Source organism: Terrapene carolina, unplaced genomic scaffold, assembly GCF_002925995.2.
Source record: "Terrapene carolina triunguis isolate 2854851 unplaced genomic scaffold, T_m_triunguis-2.0 Scaffold23, whole genome shotgun sequence".
NCBI lineage: Eukaryota > Metazoa > Chordata > Testudines > Emydidae > Terrapene > Terrapene triunguis.
In genome coordinates this window covers 19,257,873-19,279,468 of record NW_020664374.1, presented here as the reverse complement: position 1 = coordinate 19,279,468, position 21,596 = coordinate 19,257,873, and the positions used below count along the sequence as shown (strand labels likewise).

The window sequence follows — 21,596 nt, the reverse complement described above, 5'->3', positions numbered from 1 at the left end:
TGGAAGTACAGCAGGCTTTCCACCATTTCACAGGAACTTTATCTGCCACAGAAAGCTGCAGCAGTAATTTACTGCTTGTCTTTCTGCATGTCAATGTTACTGGGTACAAAGGCATAGCACTGCAGTGTGGACCATGGCACTTCTGACATCCCATAAATACCACTTTACTTAGAATAATGTATCTTTAAGCTGTGAATGCCTAACCTGTGGAATTATTAAGAATATAAGCATCTCAGTTGTGCAAACCAGAAACATATTTCTGTAAAGTTTTACTTTATGATGTACCATAACGTGCATTCAAACGATGAATGCACAAACTTATTATATGAATCATGCTTTGCAAAAAGTTCATTAATATTTAGTAGCACCAGCACAAAATTTACTTGTTCAGTCTAGACCATTGTGATTGAAGATGAAAACCTGAATGATAGTTTATTTGCTTGTTAAAAAATTATTTACCCTGTGTAAATTTTGCAAGGTTAGGTCATACAGCTATCCTCACTATTCCCAGTCCTCTCCTCCACCCACCAAATCTTTTTTATTCACAAGTATGAGGTATGATGCCATGCCTGTGAATTTTAGGCCTTGTCTACACAATAAAGTTGCACTAATTTAACTAAAGGCTAGTCTACACTGGTAACGTTTTATTGCTCAGACTAAAAAATTCTCATAACCATTTTATTGAGAAGCTTTGGCACAAGAGCTTAAAATTTGGCAGAGGGATGGCCGTAGTGTCAGGGATGTGTCTTTTGCTGGTCCTACCAAAATTCATCCACATATGATAAAGTTATAAACCTTTGAATACCAGGGCCACCCAGAGGATTCAGGGGGCCTGGGGCAAAGCGGGGGAGCTGCGGCGCTTGTACTCACCCAGCAGCGGTCTGGGTCTTCGGCGGCATTTCAGGGCCTGGGGCAAATTGCCCCACTTTCCCCGCCCCCCCCCTCTGGACGGCCCTGCTGAATACCTTCTGTCTGTATACGGTGACCAGACAGCAAGTGTAAAAAATCGGGACAGAGGGTGGGGGATAATAGGCGCTTATATAAGAAAAAGCCCCCAAAATCTGGACTGTCCCTATAAAATTGGGACATCTAGTCACCCTATGTCTGTACCAAGCATGCTGAATGTAAGAGATATATGGGCTGAGCAGGATTTTTCCCACAATAGCTCTTCCTAGTTGCTGTGGGCCACTGGGGTGTTGGACATCAGAACTGAGAGCAGGGAGACTGCCTCTTTTGTGCTCTCAATGCTCCCCCTGCTGTCACACAGGTTGCGAGGATAAGGAGGAAGCAACCTGCCTTAAATGCCAAGTAGTAAGAAATGGTGTGGGAAGAGAATGTCACGAGGTGAGTGAAGAAGCTCATAGTTGGAAGTGGGTTTGATAGGAGCAGACCGAGGGACATACTGGCCTCCGCTTCCCGCAGCTCCCATTGGCCTGGAGCAGCGAACCGCAGCCACTGGGAGCCGCGATCGGCCAGACCTGTGGACACAGCAGGAAAACAAACCGGCCCGGCCCGCCAGAGGCTTTCCCTACACAAGTGTCGTCCCAAGTTTGGGAAACACTGACATAGAGGATAACAATATTACTGCTATGAGATACTCTGTTAGCTCAAGTGGTAGAGAACTCTGCTATGGATCTAAGGGTCTGAACCTGCAGATGGCCCAAGTTGAGGGGCAGTACTGTTCCAGATTGACATTTCTGTTTGTTTGTTTTTTTAAATTGAGTAATTACGATTTTAAAAACATACATTAAAAGAACATTAAGATTGCAAATTTAAGCACTAAAAGTTAGGAAATGCCACATTAAGTTTACTTGTGCAATCTTAATTCAGTCCCCTTGTGCACATGCAGTGACATATGTTCTTTGGTTACATGTTCACATACAATTTTTTCCACAAGATTCTCTGCCTTACTCAGTGCACAGGATGAGACTGTGTTCTGGCATTGAAGCTTGTAGGTTTGTAGTTACTCCTGGGAGAATTCTGCACCACTGTGCAATGCAGAATTTCATTTTTCTCTGCAGAATTGGTGCTGCAGAGCTGCTGTTTGCCACTAGGGGCTGCTAGACCCAGCAAAACCCTGGTCTCTAGCTTCCAAATACAGGACACTGCTGAGGAGAGGGGAGTGTGTGGGTGGGTGGGTGGAGCTGGAGGGTTCCCAGCAGCTGCAATTCCTGGAACACCCTGAAGAAAGAAGGCAGCATTCAGGAAACTCTGTACAAACCTAGGACCCAGCATCAGGCTGTTTCTCTCTCTGGATCCCTGGGCTCTGGGAGTGTAGGGGGGTGTGGGTGTCTGGGATAATTGTCCCTGCGGCTGGGCTCAGGGGGTGTAGGAGGATGCAGGTGTCTGGGGGGGCTGGGGGGGGAGGCAACGCCCTGCTTCTATGTTCTGCGGGCCAGGGGTGTGGGTGTCTTGAGACCGGAGGGGGAGAGTTTTCCCCCAAGATGTTCCCAGTTAGCACGTGTGACACACCCAGACTGAGGCATCCAACTAAAACATAACAGAGAAACAGGAACTGGGTTGTCATAGGGGTTTCTTTAACTTGCTACTGCTGGGGGAATCTTTTGTTGTCTGTATTGTTACAGACATAGTTGCTGACAGGTATTTTGAAATAAATTACCAAAATAATTGAAACTGGTGTGATTATATGCAGAATTTTGTAGAATTTTAAAATACTGTATGCAGAATTTTTAATTTTTTGGCACAGAATTTCCCCAGGAGTATGTAGTGAAGGAACTTGTTGTCTATAGGACCCCAGAGTTCCTATGTGATGCTAGTCAAGTCACTTAACCAGACGTTTCACACTTGAACGCTAATTGTGTGTTCCTCATTTTCTGAGTGGCCAATGTGAGACACCTGGGGCCAGATTTGCATAAATGCTGACTGTTCACAGCTGGAAATGAGGTGTATTAGACCTGTGCCTTGAACATATAAAGTTATATTAAAATGCTAAGTACTCTGAAAAACCAGGCCTTTGGTGTCTTAAGTTGGGCTTGCAAAAGTAGTGGACACTTTTGACAGTTTTGGCCTCAATCTCTGTGCTTCAGTTCCCCAGTTGTAAAATGGGGATTGTAATATCACATAATCTCATATGAATGCTGTGGAGCTAAATTCATTAATGTTCGTGAAGTACTGAGACACTATGGTGAGAGCAACATTATGGCCCAAAGCACTTCCATATTCACATTCTTAATCTTTGTACAAAATATGCCTTGTTAGGTATCATTTGAAAACTAATAATTCACTGGTCAACAATATCATGGTGAAATGTATGTAGCAACATGATATGTAAAGATATGTAATCCCCCAGTATGATGATACTAGCACATGTTCAAAACAGACAACCCTGCCTCAGCAAGAGTTGTTAAACAGGTCTATCCTAAATAGGGTGACCAGATAGCAACTGTGAAAAAACGAGACGGGGATGGGGCGGGTAATAGGCGCCTATATAAGAAAAAGTCCCCCAAAATGGGACTGTCCCTTTAAAAACGGGACATCTGATCACCCTAATCCTAAACAAATGAATGTGTGTTTACCTCAGTTTACAGATAAGTGGTAAATAGAACCATCAAAACAGCAGGAAGAGGAGATGGCAGAAACCAAAATAATTTGCATTTCAGCAAACACAAGTGGGGGAAGATGGAGCATGGAACTTTCCATGCCGCCTTCCTCACAACTTGAATGAACTTTACTTTGAGGGGGTACCCTTCAGAAGAATTCATTTCAAAGATTAAATCTACTATAAAAGGAAAGGTGCAGTGAATCCCAAATTATCTCTTTCATTAAGAAGACAAAATAACCAGCACCTTAGGGCCTCTGGAAGAGATCCTGACTGAAATGAGAGGTCAGCCACATCTTGCTGGCAGATTGTGGGGTGAGAACCGTCATCTTGAACAAAGCCTTGAACCAAACCTTGATAGATTAAGTTTTAGACTTTTAGATGTGCGCTTTTATTTTTACTTGCTTGTAACCATTTTTAACTTTGTCTTTTATATGTGAACTCACTTAAAATACTATCTTCTTCTTCGAGTGCTTGCTCATATAGATTCCAATTAGGTATGCGCGCACCGCGTGCACGGCTGTCGGAAAGTTTTACCCTAGCAACACCCGGCGGGTCGGCTGTGGAGCCCCCTCGAGTGGCACCTTCATGACGCTTGATATATACCCCCGTCGACCCGGCGCCTCCGTGATGGTCGTTGGAATTGTGGAGTCTTGCTTCGCTTGCTCTCCACTCTCCCTAGCGTTATACTTCATAGTTAATAGTTAATAGTTGTTAGTTAGTTATAGTTGTTTTTTACTTAGTGTTAGTTGGGTTGGGGGCCTTTTCCCCTCCTCCCCGTTTCTTCCTCTCAGGCTCATGCCCAAAGCTCCGGGATTCAAGCCCTGCAGTTCCTGCTCTAAACCCATGCCAATGGGCGACCCCCCCATGACTCTTGCCTGAAGTGTCTGGGGGAGGCTCATCAAGCAGAGAAGTGCAGGATCTGTAAAGGGTTTCATCCCCAGACTAAAAAAGAGTGGGACTTTCGTTTGAAGCAGCTCCTCATGGAGGCGGCTCTTAGCCCTCAGCCTCCTGTGGCGCGCCAAGACCCGGCACCAAGCGCATCGGTGTGCAGCACTCCAGCGGCGGCAGCGGGAGCTGCACTGCGGTTGGACTCAGACCGAGACCCACAGCACCGGCGCTCCCCGGCACCGCTTCCATTCTCCTGGCCAGAAGCAGCACCGGAAGCCGGAAAAGGGTGGCCTGCCTCTACAGAAGCCAGCTTCCCTGGAACCGCTCGCGGAGATGCATCCCGGAGAGGAGCATCTAGGGGCACAGGCTGCGGGCCCGGCACCATTGACTCCAGTCCCGAGAGGAGAGCCATTGACTCCAGTACCGCCCGACCCACAGCGTGCCAGCAGTCCAGCTGCCATCTACGCTGGACACTTTTGCAGCTGCAAGGGACCTTATTGCCATGATGGCAACGGCATCCCCTCAGTGGCATGCCAAGGCCCCAGTGCCTCCGCGCACGGCACCATCTCGGGGCAAGCCAACCCTGATTCACCCGTCGGCATCGTCGGTTGAACTACGGCACCAATTCTGCTCTCGGCACCATTCCTGCTGCCGCTCGTAGTTCTGGCACCGGTTGTACTCGCAGCGCTGCTCCGGCTCCTGTCGCCGATCCCGTTCGCAGTGCCGTTATGCCCGCCGGTCATCGTTGAGGAGCAGATCCCGGGCTCAACACTGTTCCCGATGCCGGTCAACATCTCAGCACCGGTCCAGGTCCCAGCGCCGCTCCCCAGCTTCATGGCACCGTTCCCCGTCACCTTGTCGACGTGCACTGGCACAGATCCACTTGGCACGACCTTCTCCCACCTGGACAACCCTCTCCCACCCACGGCCTCCTCTTCCTCATCACCTAACAAGGTGGTGGCAGGTACTGCAGTCTCCGGTCCCCCTCCAATAGACCTCCGTGCCCACAGGACCTCCTGCGCAGGGTGGCACAAAACATGAACCTGCAGGCGATGGTGGAGTTGGAGGACCCCGTGGTGGACATCCTGACTCCGGAAGTCCCATCAAGGGTGGCCCTGCCCCTTATCCGGACCATCCAAAATAACACCACGACGATCCGGCAGACCCCTGTGTCCATCCCTCCGATGGCCAAGGGGGTGGAGTGGAAGTACTTTGACCCGTCAAAGGGGTATGATTATCTGTTCACCCACCTGCAGCCCTGTTCGCTTGTGGTTGCCTCTGTGAACGAAAAGGAATGGCATGGCCAGCAGGCTCCAGCACCCAAATCAAAGGACGCCAAGCACCTTGATTTGTTTGGACACAAAGTATATTCTACGGGGGCCTTCAAGTCAGGATCGCTAATCAGCAGGCACTCCTGAATCGTTACAATTTTAACTCCTGGAACTCCATGCTGAAGTTTAAGGAATCCAGGGAGGAGTTTGCGGCTTTGGTTAATAAGGGCAAAACAGTGGCATGGACCTCTTTTTGCAGGCTTTGGTCACATGTACTTTGTCCTCGGGGATCATGATGAGGCATACCTCCTGGCTGCAAGTCTCCGGCCTGCCCCTGGAGCTTTTGCAGACACTGCAGGACCTCCCCTTTGACGGAGAGGGCCTGTTCTCGGAAAAGACAGACTCAAGGCTACATAGCCTTAAGGACTCAAGGGTGACAATGAAGTCCCTGAGCATGCACACACCGGCTACCCAGCGGAAACCCTGCAAACCTCAGCAGCCACAGCAGCGATCGTTTCCTCCTCGGCTGAGCAGGATTTCTATAGGTGGCGGGGGCGTAATGGCTCGGATAAACTATTCCCAGCTGAGTCGGAGCTATCTCTTGCTTTTTCTTTAACTTGAGAAAATCTTGCTGGTATCATAGAAAAGATGATTATGAATGTTGCTGTCTGTCTCTTTGTGTCCCCAACCATTGAAAAGAGACTTGTTTGGAAAAGAGAATCATATTAAAAATCAAGGTGTCAATTCCAGTCAAAGCCCTTTCCATGGAAAGGCATGTATTGGATATGGCTGTGTGGTGGTTTCCCCCCCAGTTGTATACTTTATTTTGGATGTGTCTTTGCTTATTTCATGAAGGCCTCCTGCCCACACAGTTTGATTCTTTAGTTCCTTCTTAGCACTTCTTCTTTAGAATGCAGCAACATGGTACATTTGCTTGCAGATTTTGAGACACTGATCAAATTATTCCATCTGGAATACTTTACATAGGCAGACGTCTCTGTTGATTTTTAAAAAGCTGAATGATGTAGGCCCTGGCAGTATTTTAGAACTCCCTTTTGTGCCTCTTTGTGTTTAGTCTCTCTCTCTCTCTCTCTCTCTCTCTCTCTCTCTGATTGTCTAGGTACTTACCCTCCATCTAAATAATATCTCAGCCTCTTTCAGTATTTAGAAATGTAAATAACAATAATAGTTCCCCTTTTACTGCTTTCCAGAATTTCATCTTCTGGGATACTTCATCAGTTCCTGTCTTGTAACAGTGCCAACATTACATTTTGACTTATTTTCATTTTATCTGGAATACATTTCATACCCTTGCTTTCTCCAACAACCCTCCTATCACTGGGCTAGATACACTTATCTGCCTCAAATGGTGCTTCACTCTACGAGTAATCTCAGTGAAAGCTGTGGTACCAGAGTCTGCCCCACAGCGTTTTTCTGTGAAAGTCTTTTTTTGCTTTAGTGGTTTTTAAAAACTAAAATTATATATGCCGCTTCCTGGGAGGAACCTCATAAGCAATGTTCCCTCTAATATTTTACATCCATGTGCGGAATGAATTTTGTTATGTGCACCAATATGGAGGTGATGTGTGGCAGGGGTGGGGCCGAGGGATTTGGAGTGTGGGAGGGGGCTCAGGGCTGGGGTGCGGGGGCTGAGGCCTCTGCCTGGGGGGTGGAGGCTCTGGAGTGGGGCCGCGGATGAGTTTGGGGTATGGGAAGAGGCTCAGGGCTGGGCAGAGGGTTGGAGTGCAGGGGGGTAAGGGCTCTTGCTGGGGGTGCGGGCTCTGGGGTGAGGCCGGAGATGAAGGGTTTGGGGTGCAGGCTGCCCTGGGGCTGTGGCGGGGAGAGAGGACTCACTCCAGCCCTTTCTCACCGCAACAGCTCGGGGCCGGGGGAAAGCATTCCCGCCTGTGTGGCCCTTGATAGCCATGCACTTTGAGGGAACTTAGCTCATAAGGTACTTTGATGGAGTTTTGGGGTACTTTTAATAATAATTAAACAACATTTAATGTTAATATCTTTAAATCTCAAAGAAAAAGCTTTTTACTGACAGAGATATGTGTGGGTTCTGCAGAAATGGTTTTCCACAGCCACCCAATCAGATATGAGACACAGGATAGCCAATCATCATATATTTTAGGTGGAGGAGGGGCTGAGTGTAGCACCCTCACTGTTGGACCCATCTCCCACGCATGCATAACATTGGTTGGTGATGTGTTCTGTAAAAATGGCTGAACAGGAATGTACCTCCCATAAATATATGAAGTAGGCTAATGAAATATCTTCATTCACCCTCATGTATGTTGTTATACTTAAAATGTAGTGTGACAGCAGTACTGACAGCATATGGGGCTTGGCAAGATGAAGACACCCTTTGCCGTCCACAGTCAAGGAACTATGATGTGATTGGAATAACAGAGACTTGGTGGGATAACTCACATGACTAGAGTACTGTCATGGATGGATATAAACTGTTCAGGAAGGACAGGCAGGGCAGAAAAGGTGGGGGAGTTGCATTGTATGTAAGAGAGGAATATGACTGCTTAGAGCTCTGGTATGAAATTGCAGAAAAACCTGAGAGTCTCGGGATTAAATTTAGAAGTGTGAGCAACAAGGGTGATGTTGTGGTGGGAGTCTGCTATAGACCACCAGACCAGGGGGATGAGGTGGACGAGGCTTTCTTCCGGCAACTAGCAGAAGTTACTAGATCACAGGCCCTGGTTCTCATGGGAGACTTTAATCACCCTGATATCTGCTGGGAAAGCAATACAGCGGTGCACAGACAATCCAGGAAGTTTTTGGAAAGTGTAGGGGACAATTTCCTGTTGCAAGTTTTGGAGGAACAAACTAGGGGCAGAGCTCTTCTAGACCTGCTGCTCACAAACCGGAAAGAATTAGTAGGAGAAGCAAAAGTGGATGGGAACCAGTGACCATGAGATGGTCGAGTTCAGGATCCTGACACAAGGAAGAAAGGAGAGCAGCAGAATACGGACCCTGGACTTCAGAAAAGCAGACTTTGACTCCCTCAGGGAACTGATGGGCAGGATCCCCTGGGAGAATAACAATGAGGCGGAAAGGAGTCCAGGAGAGCTGGCTGTATTTTGAAGAATCCTTATTGAAGTTGCAGGAAAAAACCATCCCGATGTGTAGAAAGAATAGTAAATATGGCAGGCGACCAGCTTGGCTTAACAGTGAAATCCTTGCTGATCTTAAATGCAAAAAAGAAGCTTACAAGAAATGGAAGATTGGACAAATGACTAGGGAGGAGTATAAAAATATTGCTCAGGCATGCAGGTGTGAAATCAGGAAGGCCAAATCACACTTGGAGTTGCAGCTAGCAAGAGATGTTAAGAGTAACAAGAAGGGTTTCTTCAGGTATGTTAGCAACAAGAAGAAAGTCAAGGAAAGTGTGGGCCCCTTACTGAATGAGGGAGGCACCTAGTGACAGAAGATGTGGAAAAAGCTAATGTACTAAATGCTTTTTTTGCCTCTGTCTTCACAAACAAGGTCAGATCCCAGACTGCTGCACTGGGCAGCACAGCATGGGGAGGAGGTGACCAGCCCTCTGTGGAGAAAGAAGTGGTTCGGGACCTTTTAGAAAAACTGGACGAGCACAAGTCCATGGGGCCGGATGCGCTGCATCCGGCGGTGCTAAAGGAGTTGGCGGATGTGATTGCAGAGCCATTGGCCATTATCTTTGAAAAATCATGGCGATCGGGGGAGGTCCTGGATGACTGGAAAAAGGCTAATATAGTGCCCATCTTTAAACAAGGGAAGAAGGAGGATCCGGGGAACTACATGCCAATCAGCCTCACCTCAGTCCCTGGAAAAATCATGGAGCAGGTCCTCAAGGAATCAATTGTGAAGCTCTTAGAGGAGAGGAAAGTGATCAGGAACAGTCAGCATGGATTCACCAAGGGCAAGTCATGCCTGTCTAACCTAATTGCCATCTATGAGGAGATAACTGGGTCTGTGGATGAGGGGAAAGCAGTGGATGTGTTATTCCTTGACTTTAGCAAAGCTTTTGATACGGTCTCCCACAGTATTCTTGCTGGCAAGTTAAAGAAGTATGGGCTGGATGAATGGACTATAAGGTGGATAGAAAGCTGGCTAGATTGTCGGGCTCAACGGGTAGTGATCAATGGTTCCATGTCTAGTTGGCAGCCGGTTTCAAGTGGAGTGCCCCAAGGGTTGGTCCTGGGGCCGGTTTTGTTCAATATCTTCATTAACGATCTGGAGGATGGCGTGGACTGCACTCTCAGCAAGTTTGCAGATAACACTAAACTGGGAGGAGTGGTAGATACGCTGGAAGGTAGGGATAGGATACAGAGGGACCTAGACAAATTAGAGGATTGGGCCAAAAGAAACCTGATGAGGTTCAACAAGGACAAGTGCAGAGTCCTGCACTTAGGACGGAAGAATCCTATTCACTGTTACAGACCTAGGGACCAAATGGCTAGGAAGCAGTTCCGCAGAAAAGGACCTGGGGTTATAGTGGACGAGAAACTGGAGTCAACAGTGTGTCCTTGTTGCCAAGAAGGCTAACGGCATTTTGGGCTGTATAAGTAGGGGCATTGCCAGCAGATCGAGGGATGTGATCATTCCCCTCTATTCGACGTTGGTGAGGCCTCATCTGCAGTACTGTGTCCAGTTTTGGGCCCCACACTACAAGAAGGATGTGGAAAAATTGGAAAGAGTCCAGCAGAGGGCAACAAAAATGATTAGGGGGCTGGAGCACATGACTTATGAGGAGAGGCTGAGGGACCTGGGGTTGTTTAGTCTGCAGAAGAGAAGAATGAGGGGGGATTTGATAGCTGCTTTCAACTACCTGACGGGGGGTTCCAAAGAGGATGGAGCTAGACTGTTCTCAGTGGTACCAGATGACAGAACAAGGAGTAATGGTCTCAAGTTGCAGTGGGGGAGGTTTAGGTTGGATATTAGGAAAAGCTTTTTCACTAGGAGGATGGTGAAGCACTGGAATGGGTTACCTAGGGAGGTGGTGGAATCTCCTTCCTTAGAGGTTTTTAAGGTCAGGCTTGACAAAGCCCTGGCTGGGATGATTTAGTTGGGAATTGGTTCTGCTTTGAGCAGGGGGTTGGACTAGATGACCTCCTGAGGTCCCTTCCAACCCTGATATTCTATGATTCTAAGGTTGCCAGAAGATTTAACCAATGGGGGAGGGGAGACAGGCTGAACCAAAAACAGTATATACAGTATTGTCAATAGGAGATGGATTAATTCAAGAACCTTTCCTCTACTACAGGAACCCTGATTTCTGTTCTGTGGGTGAGGTAAAAAAAGAAGAGGATGATTTTTACAGTGCATGAATGCTAGGCAAGAATTAGGACCCAGGTGCATACATCCTGAAAGCACTTAGCTACAGTAACAGATTTTACTGAATACTTGTACCTTCTGATAGGCTACTCACATGAATAATGCATTTCCATTTGTAAGCTTTTATTGACTAAGAATTATCACATCATTTCAAACCATATGGCACAGGGTTGTCCCCATTTTGGGCTGCTAAATCCTGGAGACCGTTTTATATGTAGTTTGCTGTACAAAATAATCTCTAACTAGTGTGTTTAAAGTTGATAAAAATGTGCATGCGCACACATACGCACACCTATATTGTATAATGCAGTTGTTGAAAAAAATATTTATTAAAACATGGTGCTCCCCAGTATTCTTTGTGAACATCACTTTGCATAGTGTTTTGGGAAGATTCCACTTTTGGCTCTAGTCTCTTGCTCACTGGGCAGACACTGGAAATATCATGCAGTAGTCATCAGTAAGCATTGCAGATGATTTAAGTGTGAATAATGATGAGGTGTGTGTGTGTGTGTGTGTGTACATGGTACTGATATTAATTTATTAGAAAACAGTGTTATGCAACAGGAAAAATACAGAAAAAAATTACTTCGGAGGGATGTAAGTGGATAATATTGTTTGGTCTGGTTTTGGTTTTATAGCACACAGAAAAAAGGCATTAAGGGCTCAATCCTATTTGCTTGCGAGATTGGGACCTAAAGGTCTGCATAATTCCATTGTGCTTCATCTTTTGGTCATCAGTAAGTCAGACTTGAGTAACTGTTAGGGTAGCATGGGTAACGAATAAAGGTTCAGTTTTGATCAATAATGTCTTCTATGAATAATACAGTATTATAAGTAGAAATATATTATATATGAATAGTATTAAAAGGTGCACCTAAGGACTTTAACCCTATAATTTTCCTCTTTGAAAATTATTATATGAAAGGTCTGGCTTTTGAAAATACTATTGTTTATTTTTCTCTGTTTTTCCCAGCCTTTTTAGTTTGACCAGAGAAGACAAAAACAAACAAGTATTATTTTTCTAGGACATATGAAAACACTGGCTGAAATCCTAGCCCCACTGAAGGCAATAGGAGTTTTGCCATTGACTTTCAGTGGGGCCACTGATACACCCAGAATGTCTTGTTTCTTCTTCTCTTTAAGGCAGCAGTTAGCTAGCAGCCATTATTCCTAGAGATGTGCTTGATCTCATTGATATTACTGATGCATGAACAAGGTTTTTTGGCATGGTAAAGTACTGAAGTTGTTAAATGAAAATAGCCATATTGATTTGCCACTTCATTCAAAATTAAAGGCAAAAAATCAGCCTAAAAGGACAAGAATTTGTACGAGAAGCAGGAGGGAAAAAAAACCCTAAAGTAAAAATAACTTGGTAAATGTACTTTATAGTAATATATCAAAAGGAAGTACACACACAAAAATAAATCACAGTATATGTCTGGGTTTTAAGATTCAGCTACTTCATCTATAGGTTGAGAAATTTGCCATAAGTTGTTGCTGGCATCCTGGATATGTTCTTAATAAATGATAGATAAATAAATAAATAATAAATGTAAGAACTTGAGACTTTTACAAATATTTGATATGTAGCTGAGTTCTTAGCAAATAACTGTAACTGTTTTAATTTTTTGTTTCTAAAAAAATTAGTAAACATAAACAGCTACAACTTGCAAAGAAGTTGGAATCTGGTTTTCATAATTTTTTTTTTTTTTTTGCAGAAAGGAGATGGGTCAAACCACATTAGAGACTGATATTTCACAGACTGAAGCTGTCCTCTCCTGTCACTTTTTTGTGGATGGGCAGTGTCTGATGAATGGAAGATATTAATCTGTCAAAGATATGCTTATCTGATGCAGAGAATAAATCATTCCCTGCTGTCATGTTATAACCTAAAGGCATTTGGTATGTAGGGACTGTCATTTCCTAGTATGATGCTCCCATTCCATATTGGATAGGTTACACATGAGGGAATGAATCTTTTTTAGGTGATGTATTTATTTTCTACGAGAATTACATTAGGAAGTTGCTTGCTTCTTTTGCCCCCGTTATTATTTATTTCTGTAGGTCCTGTTGACTCTTTTGGAATCTAACACACATTAGTACTGTTCTCCATATTCTCTCCGTCTTTGCAGTTTCCTTAACATTTACATAATACGTGGTGTCATGTCATGCAGTGGAAACCTAAAGAAGTTGTTTGTAAAGATACGGAATTTCTCAGTTAGTGTTCTTTTTCACATCCTATTCTGAACGGGGGTGTGGTGTTACTGCACACAGTTAATGAGCTGTCGTATTTCAACGGCTGCATTTCTTTGGTGGTTGAACGAATTCTTACAAATGTGAAGTGTACTTGGCGTGCTGTAATTGTGAAGTATTGCACAGTCATTTTATTTAATGGCTTGTCCACTCCCACGATTGAACAAATAAAAAAACTGCGGACACGCACAGATAATATACATCCATCTCGTGCATATAAAAAGATGGATACCACATGCAAAGTGCATCCCATACTTGTAAAAATGTGTACAAACAGCTCAAAATCAGTGGTGTTTTCACATTTGTTCTTCATACAATGTGTATTTTAAAACATTTTAATAAAAGAAGTGCTGTATATATTAACACCCCTTTTTGTTCTGTTTGTGTCTTGGTGCAGGTGGAGGAGGGCTGGTGGGAAGGAATTCTGCATGGAAAGACTGGCATGTTTCCTTCCAACTTCATAAAGGAACTTTCTGTTGATTCTGATGATGTGGAAATTGCACGGGAGGAACAACTAATAAAGCCAAGTAAGGAACAAAGTGTTATCAAGTCAATCTGTTTTTCCTCTTCTTGTTTATTGACTTGCTGGTATGCTGGGATCGTCTTATCTCTTGCTTGGAAGAGTTTCAGAATGCCTTGTTCTAAAGCTGGTGTCAGGAAAAGGTTGGTTGGCTGTTGATACTATAAGGGTATTAGCACCTTCCCCTTAATTATAGCACTTTGCATTAAAGACCAATCCAGCTACAACCGTGAAGGGCCCAGGAAATGATGCCAATTTATAACTTTAGGGCTTCTATTTCATAATGAAAATACACTACCATTTTGTCCTTACATGCAGTAGCTGAACAAAATTACCAAAACGCCTATACAATGGTTTTACTTATTTATTTTAGCAGGGGGCTAGGAGTGCCAGGCCTTATTCAATGAGTCCCCCTGGGTATTTAAGGATTCATAATTATTGGTGTGGGACATGCGGCACTTTCTCCCTCCAGGTGCTGAGCATGCTACTTCCACATCCATCATTCCCAATCCCTGCTAGCCAAAGGAGCAAAAGGCCAGAACTGGGACTCAGATTTGGTTCTCCCACTGCGCCATCCGCTCACCTGGATTTTCAATACTGCTGCAGGTGAAAAGCATGTTTGGTAACTAAGTTTGCAGTAGTGTCAGCTTGGTAGTGGATTCTCCCAATTTGTAACTTTTTCCTTGATGTAAGGAGAAGAATAACCTGAGTCATAAATCTGCTCCTGTATGAAATGGATACTCCTCTGTCTTGCTGCGTTTCAGTTTCTTCAAGTAAAGATTCTTGGTGCTATCTCCAAATTCTGTGGTCACTAGATCCTGTATTTTAAAAATATTCCAACATTATTTGCATATTTTAGCATAAGTGCACATTTACCTGATAAGTTGCTCCCTGCCAGGCCATATGTTGTTTGCAGCATTTTTAATACTTGGTCATGCGGTGTTCTTTTGAGACCTGTACAGGAGTTAGGCACAACTGGATGAAGTGTGATGCTTTTGTGGGACTATGCCAAACTTTTAAACTTGCCAAACGTGAACAAAATCTTTATAATACACTTATGGATGAGAGGTGAAAATCCAGTAGTTCTGAATTTTTTTTAATTGAAAATGTCTTAACGCAACATTTGTTTGTTTTTTTACTTAGAAAAGATTTGTTGTCTTTATTCTATGCCACAGAAATAAGGTTGTTTAAAAAAAAAAAACTAGTGTGGTGTTTGGAAGAGGGTTTTTCTAATTTCTTATAAGGACAGGTATTAGTGACCTACTCTATATGCTTGGGGTTGGTATGATCTTCGTAGAGAATGCTGCTTCATCTCAAATTAAACTGCTTTAAAAATATTCAGCAATTTAAAGAGAGGTGCAGGGGGGAAATTAATATCCAGGAGTAATATTGAAGTTGCATGTTCCAATATGTAGGCAGATTACACTTTAAAATTACTACTTGTAATTATAATGTTTTCAGTATAAATGCAATGAAGTTTGATAGAATTAATCCCAATTTGTCGATAATATTTCACAAGTTAATTCATAGACGCTTCAATTTGGAATCTGTATTTTATCTTCTAGATTCTACACTGATGGGTAGGTAGATTTACAGGATGGGCCCCCCTTTTCCTGTACGAGAGGAAAAACATTCCTTTTCTTTACTAATGTTTCATTTTAAGTCTTAAGTGCTCACTTGTTATGATAAGTGTCCCAGAAATGGCTTTAAACAGATTTGACAAAGGAAAGTAAGTGTAAATTATTTATATCCTTTCAGTTCTGTCCATAATGACAGAGGTAGCCAATTTAGTTAAGTAATCAGATTGTTCCCTTGGGCCTCTTCACTTGATAAAACCCTACCAATTACAAAATTCATGTTAAAGGGACATCATCAACATAAAAATTACATCTGTCTGAAATCACTTGTACCTTCTCTCCTAAGTAATACCTAAGATTACTTTATCTGAAAGAGGGTGAGAGAATGTTGTTTTTTTCATTTTGTGTAAATTGAATATTTGAATATGCTTAGTAGCTAGCCAGTTTCACTGTTGTTTATGTGGGTGTTTCAGACAGCAGCAAAATAGTTTTAAAATGGAAAAATATTATGAAACCACAAATAGAGGCAAAGGGAATACAGGGCGCAGCTGTAGTCCCTGTAATTATTTTTTAGAAATTGACAATTTCCAAGTTAACATTATCCCTTTAGGGGCCGGATCCTGTACCATTGAAGTCACTGGGAGATTTGTTCTCCATTTTAATGAGTCCAGGATTGGAACAACATGGAAGTTATGCATACACATTCCTCCAAGGGAGCTAAGGAGTGACTGAGTTCTTGTAATGGTTACAGCTGTTACCTCATCAATGCATGGCCATTTATAAGGCTTTATCAGTTACCTCAATATGTATATTAAAAATCTATACATTAGATAGGCATTAGGCACACGCATCAGTGGGAAAATGCCACTTAAAATATCCATATTTACTATTTTTTCAGAAGGAAGAGTTGTAGATCAAGCAAATATAAATACATCAGGAGACAGTATGTGATTTAACTTAGGGATCTAATTTCAGGCCTCCAATTCAGCTCCTTGCTCGGAGGAAGACAAGGGATGTTCGTGCTGCAGTTTCTTGAGGGATGGTAGGATCATGTAGGACTACAACATCTCTAGGCTTTGTAGCAGCTTGACTACACTGCACCATGTGTGGACACTACTGGCACGAACTAAAATGTATCTAGTTCGCATGAATGCAGTTCTATTTGAAAGAGGACTGTGTTAATGCTAACTAGGTACTTTATAGTTCATTCCAGCAGCATCCACACAGCACAGTTATAGCGCAACACTATGGTGTGCGCTGCCATTCAGACCACTGTCATCCACTCTGTGGTGCAGTGCAGACATGGCCCAGGAGTAGCACTGATTGAGATGGACTATATCTAGTGATTATAACACAGGACACTCAGAGTCAGATCTTAGATGTTTACTCTGGATGACAGACTTGTACCCCAATCATGCAATCAAGTCTGTGTGGCCTTGGAGGTCAATGGGGATCTGCACAGACTCAGATCTGCCCATGAAGATCCAGTTGCAGAATTGGGGAGTTATAATGTAATCTGGGGCAGTGACTTAACTCTGCTTCCCCACCTGAAAAATGGGTACAATAATACTTATTCACTTTTATAGGTCTTCTATTCAGTTTGCTTAATCAAGGTTTGTAAAGCAGTTTGGGATCCTCAGGTGAAATGGACTGTAGAAATGCAAAATATTATCATGATTTGGTTTTTAATAAGTCTTATTTACTGTCTCTGGAGAGAGCATTGTCCAGTACCACAGGTCAGACAGACAGGGGCAGTGCTCAAGGCTCTCAGAGTGGAGAAAGTGCAGAGGGAATAAGGTATGTCCTTGGTGCTCCAAGAGAGGTTCTGATGGAATACCACCCCCTCTCCTCTATGTAAGAAAATAAAATATAAATTATGGGAATTTGGGGCCATCTCTTTTTATTTATGCGGTGTTCCTTTTTTAGGACAAGCAAATGTTTTGTAGTAGTTTAGAGAAGTGACTTGGATTGAGGAATCCAGAATCCTTTTCTTGGATACTCTATTTGGAATTCAGTTGGGCCCAGTTTTTCAGAGGGGCTGAGAAACTGTAATTCCCAATGAGTTCTGGGTGCCTTGACATTTTGGAAAGTAAGGGCCTCGCAAGATCAGAGATCATTTAAAAAATGTTTGGCCCATCTATAAAATGACTGTAATATCCCCCCTCCTCAAAGATGCATTACAGATAAGGTGACCAGACGTCCTGATTTTTCGGTGTTTGTCCTGCGTCCCAACCGATCTCTGGTCGGGACGCAATTTGTCCCGATATTTCGCTCTGCTAGCAGCAGCACTCGGCTTTTTTTTTGCTCTGCCGGCAGCAGCACTTCATTAAGGCTTGATTTTCATACCCATGCTCACATTGAGTAACTCTTTATTTTTCCAGGAGTCCTATTGATTTCAAAGTGTTGTTGTCTGTTGGTAGTAGATAACATCCACAAATTGTGTATGCTAGATTTCTCAGATGTCTTAACATTCGTTTATTTGGTTTTAGGATATTCTGAAATACCACAGCTTCTCATTACAGCTTAACAAAAAATCAGGAAAATTGTCATGTGTAATGAAACTGAATATTATAACCTAATGAATGAAAGTCATATCTGAAGGGGGTGATTTCACAGTCATTTTAATATGCCTGTGGCAATATCACAGCATTTAAAGACTACTGGATATATCTTGCTATCTCTTTTGTGTGTGTGTAAGTTAAGACATGACTAGGTCTAATTTAATATATTGGATATTTAAAAACATATTAGCCATGGTCGCTAAGAAATCATGAGTGCCAGTACTAAGATTGATGTTAGACTTTGCAGCTAATGATTTAGTTAGGCAATGTAATACATCTTAACTCCTTTAAATTTCAGCTGTCTCTTCACTGTCATGTAGCCAAACATTTCCTTCTCTGCTTTCTTAACATCAGAGTGAATGTTATAATAGATTTCACTTAAAGATGATCTGGGAAGGGGAGGAAGGGCTTTGTGCCTTTTTTGTTGTTGCTTGCTTATGTAGACAGATGGCGATGGATGTTTTCATTGGTATACTTTTTTCTGTCTGTTTATTATAGTATATATACAGTTCTAACTGTTTTTTTCCCTAGAAGATGTTTTGGACTACTGGAGAACTGGTAGGACTATGACAGAATGATATGCAATGAAATCTGTATTCGCTAACATGTTAGCTGTCTCACTGTAAACAAACAAACAAACAAAACCCTACTTTTTTTTTTTTTTTTTTTTTTTGGCAGTAAAGGCATAGCCTTAATCAACTGAAATGGGAAGCAGTCTTTGTTCAGACTGTTTAAAGCTCTTCAGGTTTTGTTTGTTTTTTTGTTAATATCTATTTAGCTCAATAAACCACTGGGTTAAAAAAATGTCTTTAAGAGTCAACATGTCATCCCTTCAGTTAAGAACTGTTAAAGTTCATAATCAATATCTGAAACCTTCAATAAGTCCCTCAGCAAAACATGTTGTTTTTGATATTTCTAATGGTATTTCAGTGACCTGCCAGTGAAGTATGTCTAAATCAGGGGCATGGACTGGCATAAGTAAGTACATCAATGCAGTGATATTGATAGAATTTCCCTACTATAGACAGGGCTTAGGGCAAAAAACAAACAAGAAAAAAATGTTTGCAAAGTCTTTTCAGGCTGTCTTTAAATCTCAGATAGAGACAAAAAAGGAGACCCACATTTTTTCTGTTCATTCACACATGTAAAATAAAACTTTATGGGCCAAATTTTCTCTCATTTGGCCATCAGAGATTATGGGAAACAATACATTATATAACTCAACCAAGGTAGCTTTAGCAAAATCAAGAGAGATTTCCCTATCTGGCATACATGCAGTGAGAATATTTTTAACTTCATGTACAGTCAGTGCAGCTAATGGTCTCATTTTGCTAATAGAACTCTTAAAATGTTAGTAATTGAAAGTACAGATTAAAAACTCTTCCTCTACCTTCTTTTTACCATCATTCGATCTCTCCTTCCCCTCTTCTGTTTCCTCTTTCCTTCTTTTCTTTCATTTGCTGTCAGGAAAGTCTGCCTTTCATGGGACAGTTCTATACAGAGTGGCACAAGCAAAGATTGACAGCTACAGACGCTATAACAGTGAGTGTATTTAAAATTCAAGAGGCAATTTTAAAGATGAAGTCTTACTCCTCAATATATGTTTGATTCATCTACACTTGTAAAGTGTGTCACCATTACTCACTTATGGCTGCACTGTAGATGTGTCTGTGAGCTAACTCTTATTTGCTGCTGACAAATGCCATGATTGTAGTGTAATGAGAAAGTGTTCTCATTCTCTCTGTGCATGTATGTGTGTATATATCTATACAATGTATGTGAGCACGCAACAAGCTGTCAGTTGTGTTCTTTTTAGGCCATGGGTGTGGAGTGGGATGCAAAGCCTTTGGTCTGATGATTTCAGCCATGTGAGACATGTAGGTTTCTGGAGTGTAACCATACTCTCTGAAGTGTGTTGTTGCTTTTACTTATAAGAAACTTGCATGCAACGATTGTTGAACATATAAAATATATTTTTCTTTAAAGAAAAAAGTGTAAAGGAATTTTAAAGAGAAAACCCTCCGTTCTTTAAAAATGAAATAAATTACATTTGATTGTGCACCCGTCTTCCTGTCCATGATAGCAATTCCTGGCAGCATTATGGCTTTATATACTGTACCGTTAAGGAAGAAGGTAAAAGATCTGTTAGTCTAGGCCAGTTTCTAAGCACCAGTCTGCTCACTTAATGTTCAGGATTTTTGCTCCTCTATCCTGGAAGCATGGTGTGCATGTTTCATTCCACATGCTTTCCTAATATTCCTCCTTTCTTTTTCTCCTCCCACTGCAACTCTAGCTCTCAGAATAAGGCAGAAAATACGAAGATGAAAGTCAAAGACACAGATAGGCAGAGAAGAGAGGAGGAAAGGAAGACAGAAATCCCCGGCTTCTCACAAACTGCTCTCTCATGCAGAACTCTAGCAACCAGAGATCAAGTATCACCACGACAACCCCCTGGGCTTGTCCACTGTCACTCTCTGACTCTAGGGAAACAAGTGGTCAGTACTTCTGCCCTACGCAGAGGTCTCATGTTTATCTTGGCATGTGCTTCCCTCCAATGCAGCTGTCTGCACAGGACAATGCTCCCTGGTCTTCATCCTTCCCCACCCTTACTCTGCCCGTCCACATAGCTGTGGGTTGCTGCTCTCCCGCCTCCCAGAGACTCTGGACCAGGTACTTCCTTTGTCAGTGGACACTCCCTCTTACACTCTGAGTCTGCCGGAGCAGTAGTCCCCTGCTCTGCTGCCTCTCATCCACCACAGTTGGTTTTTTAGTGACTGGAGCTTTTACCATTCCCCCTTCTTCCTGGATCAGTGCAGCTGCTGGTGTTCAGCTCCCAAAAGAGGGTGCTGTCTCCTCAGCAGTGGCTTCATGGGCTGTCCGTTTGCAGGCATTCATTTCTTTTTGTGGCTCCTCTTTCCCATTCATGTTTCAAAAATGCTCTCAACCCAGCTGGTGCAATCCACTTGGTCTGTGGTTCCTCTGCCTTCTTCCTTGGTGGCCCCTTCTCTGGTACTTAGTTGTGAGGTCTTCTGTATTCTTTCAGATTCTTCCCATGCAACTTCCTATCTCTGTGATGCTGCTTTTGACAATGCTAGACTTACAGGCAGATCCATGGCCTCTGTGGCTATCCATTTGTGGATTTGAAGCTAGAAAGCTGAAAAGAGGTTCCTACAGATAAGCCTCTTTAGGCAGGTTGATACAAGGCAAGAATCTGGTCTCCCAAGTGCTTTCAGAGATGCCCTCTTGTGATTCGGTGCCCAAAGGGGGTATTTCATCACTCCTCCTCCTATTTCTCTAAACAGCTCATCTTGCAGACAAGACTCCTTCTCTATACTGACTTTTACTTTCTCTCTTCCAGAGCCGCCGTACTGAGGCTGTGCTAAACCTTCCTCCTCTCATATCCTACCCAATGGCTTTTGGTTTTAGCCAAAGTGTTCTTTTGATTCTTCAGGTGCTCATTCCTCCATTTTCAAACCCTTTGGACATCTCCACAAAGATATTTTTATTTAAGAAAGCCTATTTAATTGTAGTCATGATAGCCCACAGAATGAAGGATTTGAGTTTTATTATTATTTCTCTCCTGTTCCTGAAATCTTACTTGAAAATAGGACAGTTCTTTGACTTCTCCATGAG

General features: G+C 43.0%; 1 protein-coding gene across 2 annotated transcripts in view; it reads left to right on the top strand.

The window, feature by feature from the left end:
* LOC113406240 (SH3 domain-containing kinase-binding protein 1-like) overlaps positions 1 to 21,596 on the top strand; it is a 378,903-nt gene that overhangs the window by 215,594 nt on the left and 141,713 nt on the right. Inside the window, exons 5-6 of one of the 2 annotated variants that reach the window (XM_026649810.1) lie at positions 13,703 to 13,832; positions 19,431 to 19,505. In XM_026649810.1, coding sequence (XP_026505595.1) covers positions 13,703 to 13,832; positions 19,431 to 19,505 — 205 coding nt within the window. The remainder of the gene's footprint in view (positions 1 to 13,702; positions 13,833 to 19,430; positions 19,506 to 21,596) is intronic. The other variant, XM_026649807.1, reaches the window with a different exon arrangement.